Source organism: Urocampus carinirostris, chromosome 7, assembly GCF_059441175.1.
Source record: "Urocampus carinirostris isolate Australia breed hairy pipefish chromosome 7, RoL_Ucar_1.0, whole genome shotgun sequence".
In the NCBI taxonomy this organism is placed as follows: domain Eukaryota; kingdom Metazoa; phylum Chordata; class Actinopteri; order Syngnathiformes; family Syngnathidae; genus Urocampus; species Urocampus carinirostris.
Genome location: NC_142355.1, coordinates 2,509,566 through 2,523,444, shown reverse-complemented (window position 1 = coordinate 2,523,444; position 13,879 = coordinate 2,509,566). Strand labels below are relative to the sequence as shown.

General features: G+C 41.4%; 1 protein-coding gene across 1 annotated transcript in view; it reads left to right on the top strand.

Moving 5' to 3' along the window:
* Window positions 1–12,894: 12,894 nt before the first annotated feature.
* The window catches only part of LOC148362106 (CD44 antigen-like), a 38,813-nt gene continuing 37,828 nt past the window's right edge, over window positions 12,895–13,879 (top strand). Inside the window, exon 1 of the mRNA XM_088339540.1 lies at window positions 12,895–13,150. Within this exon, the coding sequence (XP_088195666.1) occupies window positions 13,075–13,150 (76 nt within the window). The 5' untranslated portion in view covers window positions 12,895–13,074. The remainder of the gene's footprint in view (window positions 13,151–13,879) is intronic.

Genomic DNA, 13,879 nt, shown 5'->3' with positions numbered 1-13,879 from the left:
CAAAACTTTTTAGTTGTTTGGCTGGCAACTAGTTCAGGGTGTCCCCTGCCCACTGCCCGATGATTGCTGGGTTGGGCTCCAGCACCCCCGCGACCCTACTGAGGATAAGCGGTGTAGCTAATGAGATGAGATGAGATGAATTGTTTCACGAAAGGGGATGACACACATTATGAAGAAAACATAATACTTTAATGTGTAGTTTATTTTTGAGAAAATACTGCAATTTTTGTTTTTATTTGAATTACGCAAGTCATAACTGTTTTTTTTCCCCAGTGTCACGAAAAATATTATGTTCAACTCAACAATCCGCCTCCCTATGTTGCACATGCTTTTATAATCTCTTACTTTATGGTTTCTATTTTGAATTCAGTCCTTACGTACAGTAAATATTTAAAAAAGCACCAGATACTATGTACAGAGCTATTATAGGTTGTTTTAGTTGTTCAGTTGTTTATATACTTTAAATTCCGGACTATAAGCCACTACTTTTTTCCCAAACTTTCAACCCTGCGGCTTATTCAGTGATGCGGCAAATTTGTGTAATTTTTCTAACGGCCGCCAGTGGCGCTCGAGTACAAAAGGTAAGATTTAGACCGGTGGAATATATGCGCCGAGGAAGACTGCAACTGCTTGGCTTGTGCATGAATTAAATTAGCGTAAACATACCCTCATCATGCAAAATGCAAAAAGAAAGGCACATGACGCAGCTTTCAAGCTAAAAGCAATCGAGCAGTCCGATAAAGAAGGAAACAGCGCAAGTGAGGCTGCGGGAGCGTTGGACGACGTCTATATGACAAAGTTTCTTTCCGACACTGAGGAAGACGACTTTGATGGCTTCAATTCTAAGGAAGAAGATGAGGATGGTTTACCGTGATTTTTACAAGTACGGTATGTTTTTTTTAACAGATCCGTTTACTGTGTCGCTAGCGTGTTGCTACCATTAACTGCCCTGTCACAGGCACCGTTTGAAAGTTACCGGCGGTATATTATTATTATTAAAGCTTTAAAAACTCTCGTTGTACCGTCTTTCTTTGTAAATATGTGTAACCCGTGTATAATATGTATTTGCAACTGTATATTTTTGTAAGGTATTTATTTGAGACACTTATTTCAATATGTTTTGCACGGGCGAATTAAAAAAAAGGGGCGCAACAAACGCGGGGTGACGGGAAGTGGGGTAAAGGTGAGACCTGTTTGTTGTCGCTGCGGACAATAGTGGATATATATTTTTCCCACCCTTACCTTTGGAAATATACACTTTTTTTCCTTGGATTACTTTCAACGGGTACCCGGACTCTGCAGGTCTGCATCAAACCTTAAGTACCGGTATCATTTTCCATTCATTTTGCCGGCTGTGATTTTTGGACCGCGGACTTCAATGAAGGACATTTAGTTTCAATTGCGGGACTTGAAGCCGGGTTTGGATTAATTTTGTGTTTGTGTTACATTTTTTTTAATGTGGGCGCATGCGGCTTATATACAGGTGCGGCTTGTGTATGTACCGAATCGGTTTTCCTCTTAAAATGTGGTGGGTGCGGCTTATAATCAGGTGCACTCTATAGTCCGGAATTCACGGTAAGTAGAACTTCCAAAATTGTGAATGTAAAACTGTTCTCAAATCTGCTTCAAGTATTTTTACCAGTGGACGGTCACACAATATTCTTTAACAACCGAGTGAAATATTGGAACAGTAAAAAGCCTCATCAAAACGTGATGAAGCCCCAGCCTGCAGCCATCCATCCATGTTTGTACCCTCACGAGTGTTGAAGGGGGGTTCACAATGGAGTCTCATGGTCTACGTAGTGAATAAGGCATTTGTGTCAAAACAAACTCTCTTTGTTTAGAACATTGACACATTTTTTTCGTTTTAAAAAAAGACATCTGTTGCTGACTGGCTTTATAAGCTGGTGACTAAATTGACATTAGGGGTGGGCGATACTGCGAATTCGAGTTCGGATCCGATCCAAGTCAATAAATGGTGGTATCTGTTAAGGAGCGGGAAACAGGAAAGGACCCATTCGCGTAGACCAGGGATGTCAAACTCAATTGCACAAGGGGCCAAAATTCAAAACACACTTAAGGTCGCGGGCCTACCAGGATAAACAATTCTTGAACACACTTAAACTGAATGTTTTTGGAACATAAATATGAATAAAAACAGACTAGAATATTACATTTAGACCTTAAATCACTTAAAACAGTATTTATTATTTTGCTGTAAATAAAATATCTTGTTAAATTATACAACTTGGAACTTAACTTAAACAACTTAAAATAACATTCAAATTCCTTTGCTCCTATGTCAATGTATATATTAAAAAAAACGTAAATATCCCTAAAGATTTTGCTCTTCTTAATATATCTCCTGTCCAAAGTAGAAATATGAAAATGCTACACAAATTATTTTGTAAAAATGTCACAACATTCTGAGAACAGGGAGCCTGATGTGCTTACCTTTGGCGCAGACAGAGTAGGGCGAGAGCTTGGAGGGAGTGCTTGCACTTTTTGCATAGCTCCACCCATGCCTCCCACTCACCCAATCAAATAACTCTAAGTTCTCTTCCGGTGTTTTGGCGTATTTACAGTTTGTTCTGTGGATTCATCAAAAAGTATCTGAACACTGAACACAGATTATATAGTGAGCTTTTATATAAAGGATTTTTTAGCGTTGTACAGCCAAAACGAGGTTTTTTTTTGTGTGACACCTTGACTGTAAATCGTAGTAAAAACATGCCCTATGTATTCTGAAAAGTACTGCTTTGTATTTCAGCTTTGGTTTGGCTTTGCGTGTATCTGAACAGGATCAATGGCTCAAGTTTTGAACGAGATGGAGAAAATGTGCATGCAAATAAATTTGTCTCCGAGCCATAGGTACACATAGAAAGAGCCATATCTGGCTCGCGAGCCATATGTTCCCGACCCCTGGTATATAGTATAGTATACGTCATATATGAAGTAATAGGTACAGAGTTTAACCAGGTTTAACAAGTATAACAAACAAACGCTCTAGCAAAGTTCAAAGGAACGCGTTTAAGTACTCTAAGACGCAATCAGTCAGATACGTCTCAGCCGGTGTTCATGGGCGGGGCCAACTGGGCGCCGAGGCAACCGCGCCAAAATCCGGCGCCACCCGGCTGGAACCGACTGGGCGCCATGGCAACCACGCCAGACGTGACAGTATCTGATGCGATACCAACACTTCCTACTAGGAAATGTCATGATCATTAGATAATCGAATCCCCCTTGAGTTAATTTATATGTACGATAAACACAGCACGACTATTTAGGCACTAGAATTGTTTTTTTGTATTATTATTATACTTTTTTGTAACTACGATTTGAACTCTATCAGTCTTAAAGGATTTTATACATTTTACTTTAAAGGATTTTATACTATCAAAGACAAATTACATGTAAATGCAAAAGATATTCACTGGCTGAGGTCAATGCAACCTCAATGCAACGTTTGACTTGATTGATTTGCCGTTTGGTGATAGTCGGTGAATACCGGATGGTAGCCATTATTGACAAATTTGCGTTTTTCCGTACAGATTTTCTTGTACGTCGTACACGTCTTAAAATGCAAAGTTAATGTACTTTGTACGGCAAAAACGTACAGGTTGACAGGTATGGAAACGGTATGTAAAGATTATAGGCAGGTTATCGACTATGAAAAGGTTATCAAGATTAAAAGATAAGATTAAAATGAAACATACAAAATGTACATAGTCCATGATTTTCTTATTCAAATTATGAATTCATTTTCTGCATTCAATTATTGTTGGTAATATACTGATAAAGGGATAACCACAAACCTGTCTTTTCTCATTTTCTCCTTTTATACTTCCTTTTTTTCTTAAATTTTTTATACAACATCATAATTCGTATAACGCATCGAAGCAAGTGAGCCGTTTGAGAGCCGGCTCTCTTTAATGAGTTGAGCCGAAAAAGCCGGTTCTCTAAAAAGAGACGGACTTCCTTTCACTACATCAAACCGCTCGCTTCGTTTGCAACGGAAAAAAAACGATACCGAAATAGAGGCTACCGCGGCGAACTCGTTTGACTTGATTAATTTGCCGTTTGGTGATAGTCGATGTATGCTACCCATCTCATCTCATCAGCCGTACCGCTTATCCTCATTAGGGTCGCGGGGGTGCTGGAGCCCATTCCAGCAATCATCGGGCAGTGGGCAGGGGACACCCTGAACTGGTTGCCAGCCAATCGCAGGGCACACAGGGACAGACAACTTATTCGCTCATTCACACCGAGGGACAATTTGGGCCAATTCACCTGAAATGCATGTTTTTTTGGAATGTGGGAGGAAACCAGAGTGCCCGGAGGAAACCCACACAAGCACGGGGAGAACATACAAACTCCGCACAGGAAGTCTGGAGCTGGATTTGAACCCAAACAGGTTCCCATGACATGAACTGTGCCGCACAAGCGCTAACCACTGCGCCGCCGTGCTGCCCCTGTATGGTACCCATAATTGTCAAATTTGCGTTTTCCCGTACAGATTTTCTCGTACGTCGTACAAAAGAAAAAATATATGTGAAAAAAACTTACTATACTACGGTATAATAGAGAATTTGATGGATAAATAGAATAGAATAGAATATACTTTTATTGTCATTGTTACAAAATGGATTGAACATATTGTGACAACGAAATTGGACCTGGCACTCCAGTTTCACATTTAACCGTGAGGATAAAAGAGAATAAAGAAGATAAGGTTATAATTTACACAGTATAAAGTACATGCTTAGGATTGACAATAGCAATATTTGAATCAATCTACTCATCCTTTATCGACATAGCAGAAGAGAATCCAGATACAAATCGGAAACAAATTCTATTTTAGGTCTGTTTTGATTTTTTTTCGATGGCAAGGATTCAGAGAGCAGCAGTCTAGGTCACGCTCATGGTCACACAGCATGAAAGCAAAGGCTTTGGCACCGATATTTTGGCAAATGTGCTTGTATGTTGTGCCAAATCCAAAGATGGCAGGACTTGATCACCCGTCAACCCAGTGGCCAGAAATTTAACTATCTTAAAATGCATAATAAACTTACTTTGTATGGCAAAAACGTACAGTTTGACAGGTATGTCATAATCGACCAATAGATGTTTCAGATTCAGATATACCGTAAAATCCGGACTATAGAGCACACCTGACTATAAGCCGCACCCACCACTTTTTAAGTGATTTGCCACTTTTGTACTTACACAAGCCGCACCTCTGTACAAGCCGCGCACGCATTCATTAAAATTTGTGACACAATCACAAGTTTAACCTAGACCAGGCTGTAAGTTCCACGACTGTAACTAAATAAATTCGGCATTATGAATAGAAAATGATTCCCGTAATTAACGTTTGATGCCGACTTGTAAAGTCCGGGTCCCGCTGAAAGTAATCCAAGGAAACAAAATGTATATTTCCAAAGTTAAGGGTGGTAAAAATATATATTCACTATTGTCCGCTGCGACAACAGACAGATCTAACAGTAACTCAGCTTTACCCCACTTCCCGTCAGCCCGCGTTTGCCCTGCCCCTTCTTTTTGATTCGCTCGTAGAACACATAACAGAATAAATCTCTAAAATAAATACATTACAAAAATATACAGTTGCAAATACATATCAAACATGGTTACACATATTTACGAAGAAAGACGGTACACCGAGAGAGTTTTCAAAGCTTTAATAATAATAATATAACTTCCATGCCAAACCGTTCCTAGTAGGATCACGCTCGCAATGCATCAAACGTGTCTGTCAAAAAAAAGCATCCCGTAATTGTGAAATTCACGGTAGATCGTCCTCAACTTCCTCCTCATAACTATCGCCATCAAGGGCGCCTTCCTCATTATCAGAAAGTACATTTCCTTTACAGACAATGTGTGCCTAAACTTAGAGGTTGCAGTCTTTCTTGGCGCACATATTCTACTGGTCTTAATCTTACCTTTTATACTCCAACGCCGCTGGTGGCTGTTAGAAAAATTACATAAATTGGCCGCTTCACTGAATAAGCCGCAGGGCTGAACATTTGGGAAAAAAAGTAGCGGCTTATAGTCCGGAAATTACGGTACTTTATTGTCATTCTAGTACACGTGTATTCAGAACGAAATGTCGATACATCTCAACAGAAGTATACCACTTTGCAACATCCACAGGGAGGCCTAACTCAATTTCAGTGAGCGACAGGATCTAAAAGCCTCGTTAGACACACATAAAGACAGAGCCAGTTCTATTTACCGGGAGCAGATAGCAGGAGTTGGTCCCAGCTGGAATAGGCTGCAGTCAGTTGGCTAAATAGAATAGAATAAAATAGAATAGACCTTTATTGTCATGGTTACAAAATGGGTTAACATATCGTGACAACGAAATTGGGCATGACACTCCAGTTTCACACATTCACAGTGAGGTAAAGATACCAAGAAGATAAGGAACAGAGAAGACAAGGTTTTAAAACAAGAAGGATAAGGTTATAGTCATAATTTACACAATATTTACACAAAGAAATGACGGCATGTAGGATGTTACATATAGTTTGGTATCGTACGGGTTTGTGCAATATGCATTTGGGGCAAAAATAGTGTGCTTCACATTTCCCAATAGCCGCCGTGCAGCCATGTAAGGCGCTCACCTGCTTATTGGGGGTATTAGGGGTTCAGTGTCTTACCCAAGGACACTTCCACATGTAACACGGACGGAGCCGGGATTCGAACTGGGATCCCTTGATCCCAAGACGAGCGCTCTACCTCCTGAGCTACTGCCGCCCTTGTACTTGTTTACACAAAAGAGAGAAAAAAATGTCTTCTGATTCATTGCTTACTTCTCCTTTTTTATTTCCCTACAAAGTTAACAACGAAGCATCACATTGCCATTCAAACAACTCGCGCCAGAATCAAGATAAGTCGAAAAAAAAATCTCCCTCAAGTGGACCAACAGCACATCAGGTTGGAAGTCAAGGTCGAAGTAGAACGAAGTTGAGTATAGTCAGTAGAGTTTTTCGAGAATCGGCTTCTTCGGCTCCGCACAGGAAGTCTGGAGCTGGATTTGAACCCACGCAGGAGGTTCCCATGACATGAACTGTGCTGCACAAGCGCTAACCACTGTGCTGCCGTGCTGCCCCCTTTTTTTTCTATTTATTTTTAATTCCTTTAAAAAAACAACTTATTGTGTTTATTTTTCCTAGCTGTTACTTTTTTCTTTTTTTTCTCTATTTCTCTCTTTTTTCCTTTTTTGCTTTCTTTCCTTTTTTTCTGGCTTTTTTCTGAATTGTTCCTCCTTTTTTCTCTTCCTTTTGTTTCTTTTTCCTCAGCTTTTCACTACTTTTTCATTTTGGTATTTTTTTTCTTTTTTGTTCTATTCCCCCTTCCTTTAAGTCATTTTGTGTATAATTTTACATAATATTTGGTCATGTTGGGATTAAAGAAGCAAAAACAACCTGAAGAGCCGTTTAGGACTCCTTTTAGTGAGCCGAGCCGAAGAAGCCAATTCTCGAAAAACTCTACTGACTTTACTCAACTTCGTTCTACTTCGACCTTGACTTCCAAATACCGCATTTAGAACACAACGTAACTTTGACTTAATTTGCTTCTTAATTAGCAATTCCGAGCCCTGATTTTTGTGAGCTGGCTAGATTTTCTTGTGCGCGGAATAGCTCTGGGTAGTGCGCAATTGCGCACGCACGCAGCTTAGAGGGAACATTGCCCGTAAGCAATACAATGTTAAATTATTGTCACTCTATGTCACAGGTGTCAAAGAGGCGGCCCGCGGGCCAGATCAGGGATTGAATCGGCCCGCCAGACAACACTCAGAGAAGCGCAAGAGAAAAACAAGCGGCAGGTTGAAATATGTCCACTTGATGTTGCCAAAGAAAGGTGCCTAGAACAAAGACACTGTACTTGTATTTCTTATTCTCTCTCTCTTTTCCTCCTCTTTTCTCCCACTCTCTCTCTTTTTCTCTTCCTTTGTTGCTCTTTGTCTCTTTCTCTCTCTGTGTCTTTTAACCTATTTTGCTCTAACTTCCTTTTGTCCTTTTCTCTTTCTTTCTTCATACTCTTGCGCTTTCTTTTCTCTCCTTCTGTCTTTCTATTTCTTTTTGGATTTCTTTCTTCCTCTCCCTTTCTTTTCCCCCTCTCTCATGACTTTTTAATTTTTGTTTCTCACACTCTCTGTCTCTTTCACTCTCTGTGTCTCTTTTTCTCTTCTTTTGTTGCTCTTTGTCTCTTTCTCTCTCCGTCTTTTAACTTCTTTTGCTCTCACTTCCTTTTTTCCTTTTCTCTTTCTCTCTTCCTACCCTTTGTGCTTTCTTTTCCCTTTTCTCTCCTTCTGTCTTTCTATTCCTCTTTGGATTTCTTTCTTCATCTCCCTTTCTTTTCCCCCTCTCTCACGACTTTTTATTACTTTTGTTTCTCCCTCTCTCTCCCTTTTTTTCTTTCTTTGTCCCGCCCTCGCTCCTTTTCCCTCCCTCTTTCTCTTATTTCTTTATCTCTCTTTTTCTTTCTCTTTTATCTACTAGTCCGGCCCCCGACAGAATGTTTGTTCTATGGTGTGGCCCCCGAGTTCAAATGAGTTCGACACCCCTGCTCTATGTAGACAAAGACAAGTATATCTCAATCAATGGATTTTTAAATGTAATCACTACTCAACAATATAGTCCTTATATAAGTGTAGTCAGTAGAACTGCAGAATGTGAATCCTCGTGCATATCATTTACCTACCGAATCTTCTATTTTAATCTCATCTCATCAGCTACACTGCTTATCCTCAGTGGGCAGGGGACACCCTGAACTGATTGCCAGCCAATCGCGGGGCACACAGGGACAGACAATTCGCTCGCTCTTTCACACCCACGGAAAATTTGGACCGGCTAATCCACCTGAAAGTCTTGGGAACCTCCTGCGTGGGTTCAAATTCAGCTCCCGGCCTTACTGTGCGGAGTTTGTATGTTCTCCCCGTGCTTGCGTGGGTTTCCTCCGGGCACTCCGGTTTCCTCCCACATTCCAAAGACATGCATTTCAGGTGGATTAGCCGGTCCAAATTGTCCCTAGGTGTGAATGAGCGAATGAGTTGTCTGTCCCCGTGTGCCCTGCGATTGGCTGGCAACCAGTTCAGGGTGTCCCCTGCCCACTGCCCGATGATTGCTGGGATGGGCTCCAGCACCCCGCGACCCTACTGAGGATAAGCGGTGCAGCTAATGAGATGAGATGAAATGAGATCTTCTATTTTTTTTGCTATGACATACTCTTCCACTTTAAAAAAACAAACAGTAGCTGACGTGGGAGGCAACGACAAACCTCTGAATGAAACATCACACCGCTGACTCAGCTGATACCGCAAAGAAAACATTTCCATGACGGCGAGTAAGTGGGAAAACATCAGACGCGTCTGCGGTCAGAAATCCAACAAATGGAACCTTTTCTCCATGCCTTTAACGTATCACGCTTTTTTTCCCTTCAGTAAAGCTGAATCCCCAAAATCGTGACAAGTACAGATGACGTTTTAAGGACAGAATGATTGAAAAATAGTTCATATGATGTGTAGTCACATAACCATGACATCAGAACCGAGAGGAAAACCAGAAATGAGGGGGATTGATGATTTTGCTGGGTTAAATTAATCAACAGATCACGACCGAGGGCCACTCCGAGCAGCTAAATGCAATCTTCCATCGGCCCAGTGTTGCCGGGTCATTCTGTTCTTGTTGAAAACATTCAAATCTAGAGATGTTGAGTAAAGTGGGTTAGACTTTAGGCATATGACCAGGGTTGGGTAGGGTTACTTTAACTGGATTACTTTTGGATAACTCCAATAGCAAATATGAAATGAAAATGAAATGACCTGCATTTTTATAGCGCTTTTCAAGTCAAGACTTCCCAAAAGTGCTTTACAGTGTGCCTCACATTTCCCAATAGCGGCCGTGCAGCCATGTAAGGTGCTCACCTGCTTATTGGGGGCATTAGGGGTTCAGTGTCTTACCCAAAGACACTTCAACATGTAACACAAAGGAGCCGGATTCGAACTGAGATCTCCTGAGCCACAGCCGCCTTAATGCTCATAAAAGACAAAATAAACTAAATACGAATCAAATGATGACTCACAACACGTGGTAAGCTTTCTCTCCTGGCTTTGATCTCTTTGATCTCCGGGAAAACGAACATCAAATGCGAAAGAAACAAAATGAAAATCAATCCAAACAGCTTGCCAACATCATTTTTGCCGTTTCATGTATTCCATTACTCGCATAGCCTGCACAAAATTTAGTCATTTTACTTTATTTTGTCTTTAATTAGCATATTTGGTATTGGAGTAATCCAAAAGTAATTGAAAGTAATCCAGTTAAAGTAACCCTACCCAACCCTGGCTATTAAGGACATGTGCTATATCAGGAAGTGTGTATTGTTGCCAGGGTTGGGTAGGGTTACTTTAACTGGATTACTTTCAATTACTTTTGGATGACTCCAATACCAAATATGCTCATAATAGACAAAATAAACTAAATATGAATGAAAGTATGACTCACAACACGTGGTAAGCTTTCTCTCCTGGCTTTGATCTACGGCAAAACTAACATAAAATGCGACAGAAACAAAATGAAAATCAATCCAACATCATTTTTGCTGTTCCATGTATTCCGTTACTCCCCAAGCCTTTAGTAATTTGATTCCTATTTAGTTTTTTTGGTCTTTTATTAGCATATTTGGTATTGGAGTAATCCAAAAGTAACTGAAAGTAATCCAGTTAAAGTAACCCTACCCAACCCTGCATATGACTCGACCATACTTCCTGAGAACCGTCATGAATATTAGTTTTGCTTTTTTTCTCTCAGTTTGGAAATTGATTTCTATTTCAGAGCAAGAATTGTTGACGAGTCACTGACAAATATTTTTGGCGAGGAAGCGAATTACGAGCACAGAACAGTCATCCTTTGTCACCACGTGCGTTCAGATGAGTCCTTATGTTTTACGCACCGGGTGTCTTGTATGCCTAGTATTTGAGGACATTGCCATGTTTACAGTAATCACACAGTATATGTTGCAGATATCAACAAACCGCATGATATTGGCAGTGTTCTGGTTCTCCCGCATTCCTGCGTCCTAGACGCATCATTTTTGCTGGGGACGCATAGTCTCAAATCAACGTGCGTCTCCGGGACACAAAATTGTCATTATTACCCGATTACTTTTTTTTTTAATAAAGGTTTACCGCACTCCAAACTTTTCGTCAGGCAGATCCGCCATTGTTGTTTTGGTCTCGCGGTTCGAGTTTTCATCCGCACGCCGATCTCGGCAAACGAGATCTCGTTGCTTCGAGATGACGTCATTGTTGTGGTGCTTGTCGAGTAAAAGAGAAGTATGCCTCCGAAAAAACAGTTGGTATTAGGTGCAAATCAACAAAAATATGGTGATTTTTTCAGTGTCGGTAATAAGTCAAAACATAATACAGAAAGTGGTAGCAACGGCAATAATTCCGGCACGAAAAAACGGCAGAGAATTTCTTCGGAAGATAGCGGAGGCAAGGAAAACACGTGTGTTAAGTCAAGTCAAAAATTTCAAGTCAAATTTATTTATATAGCCCTTAATCACAAAAATGTAACGAAGGATTCGACGAAAGAAAATAAACAAAAGAATACTGGCAAGAAAAAGTATTTTCTGCCAAAATTGACTCAATTATATTCCTGGTGACGCTATGAGGTGGATGATAATGGATTGGACCTTGAGAAGGCATTACAACTCTGTAGGACGGCAATGGATGTCACGGTTGCCACGGCGCCCAATTGGCCCTGCCCATGGACACCGGCTGAAACGCGTTGACAGATTGCTCCCTGGAAGTACTTAAACGCTGTCCTTCGAGCCGTTAGTTGTCAGAGCGTCTGCAAGACTCCTTTTAAACTCTGTGTAAAATGCCTAGGTCTGTGAATTTGCCTGCGTTTGATCCTGTTTTATTTTTGGCCTGATCTGTTTGATTTAAAAAAAATCTTTTGTTCGGATTTCGATCCACTTCCGCAACCATCGATCCCCAGATCGAGTGTGCGCGCATTCTTCCTCTCCCTAAAAAATGTTGAGTATGTTACGCAATTGGGTTCTTCATTCCTGTTTCCTGTCCTGGTTCGTGACAGTGGAGGTTGACAGGTATGTAAGTTTGACCCTGGGGTATTTAGACAAGGGGGCGTTGCTACTCCCAGATTTACACGTTTATCGGCGCAGTGGTTAGCGCGTGTGCGGCACAGTTCTAAGATCTTGGGAACCTCCTGTGTGGGTTCAAATCCAGCTACCTGACTTCCTGTGCGGAGTTTGTATGTTTTCCCCGTGCTTGAGTGGGTTTCCTCCGGGCACTCCGGTTTCCTCCCACATTCCAAAGACATGCATTTCAGGTGGATTGGCCGGTCCAAATTGTCCCTACGTGTGAATGATCGAGCGAGTTGTCTGTCCCTGTGTGCCCTGCGATTGGCTGGCAACCAGTTCAGGGTGTCCCCTGCCCACTGCCCGATGATTGCTGGAATGGGCTCCAGCACCCCCGCGACCCTACTGAGGATAAGCGGTGCAGCTAATGAGATGAGATGAGATTTTGCAAGTATCTCATATACTAAAAAAGGTTTAGAATCCCAGTGTGTGAAATAGACCTGACTGCCTCTCAATGAAAATCAGCAAAGACCCACCGAGAGAGATCAGAGACAAAAAAAATAGCTTGAATTGAAAATGAAGTGAGGAGCGGACAAAAGAGCAGATGGGCAAAGCAAAAAAACTGAAAAGAGGAAGGAGGGAAGTCGGAGGCAGATGAGAGGGAGCCATCACCTTCGCCTTTCCCCTTTTTTTCGAGAGAGGTGGGGCAAAGGGGTGTGTGCTCCCACTCGCTGCTCGTCCTCTTCTCAGACAGCTGCTGTGCTTTGCAGACACACAAGAGGAAAAGTTCAGCTGTTTTACTGCTCTTTATCTGCCGACTCGTTTCAACAGAGGATTTTTCTTTTTTTTCCCAGTACTCATTTGTTTTCTTCTACACTCACTCACCGTCCTGGTGGAGTTGGAACAGGACTACCGGAGCCTTTATTATCACTTCTACCAACTCAAATGATCATGATGTGGACTCTTATCTTGGGGGTCACCTTAGGACATCTGGCCGTTTGTAGGTCGGATCAACTTCAAGGTGAGGTTGCTGCTGCTCTTTGTTTGAGATACTTGAAATGAAATGATCTTTACAGTGTGCTTCACATTTCCCAATAGCAGCCATGTAAGGTGCTAACCTGCTTATTGGTGGCATTAGGGGTTCAGTGTCTTACCAGGACGAGCCGGGATTCGAACTGCGATCTCTTGATCCCAGGACGAGCGCTCTACCTCCTGAGCCACCTTTTTATTTTCACACAGCAATATGTATTTTCTCGGTTCATGTGAGACATTAAGAGTAGAAATACAATGAGTTTTTGGAGTGGGTGGCGAGCAGAGTGTCTGCACACCGGCTCCCCGTCTGGCAGTCTGAGATTCCTGACAGACACAAAGAAAATCCTTTTCCGTTGTGTCTGCATTGAGCTGGTGTAAGCCTGCCAGGCAATGGAAGCGCTTGATTGCAGCCCATCATTTCAACCTTATGATACGCTGTGATGAATTAAATCAAGAAAAGATTCATTTAAAAAAAAAAAAATCCACTTCTTCAATACGTCAAATGTAAGGATTGTGCAGTTTGAGGGAGAAATAGTAGAATATTTTCACCTTTATTGAAAAAAAGAACAAAAACATGTAACCGGTAAAACCGAAATGACTCCAAGTACAGTATATTTACTAGCATCAATGTTCCCTCTAAGCTGCGCACTACCCAGAGCTTTTCCGCACACAAGAAAATCTAGCCATCTCACAAAAATCAGGGCTCGAAATTGCTAAT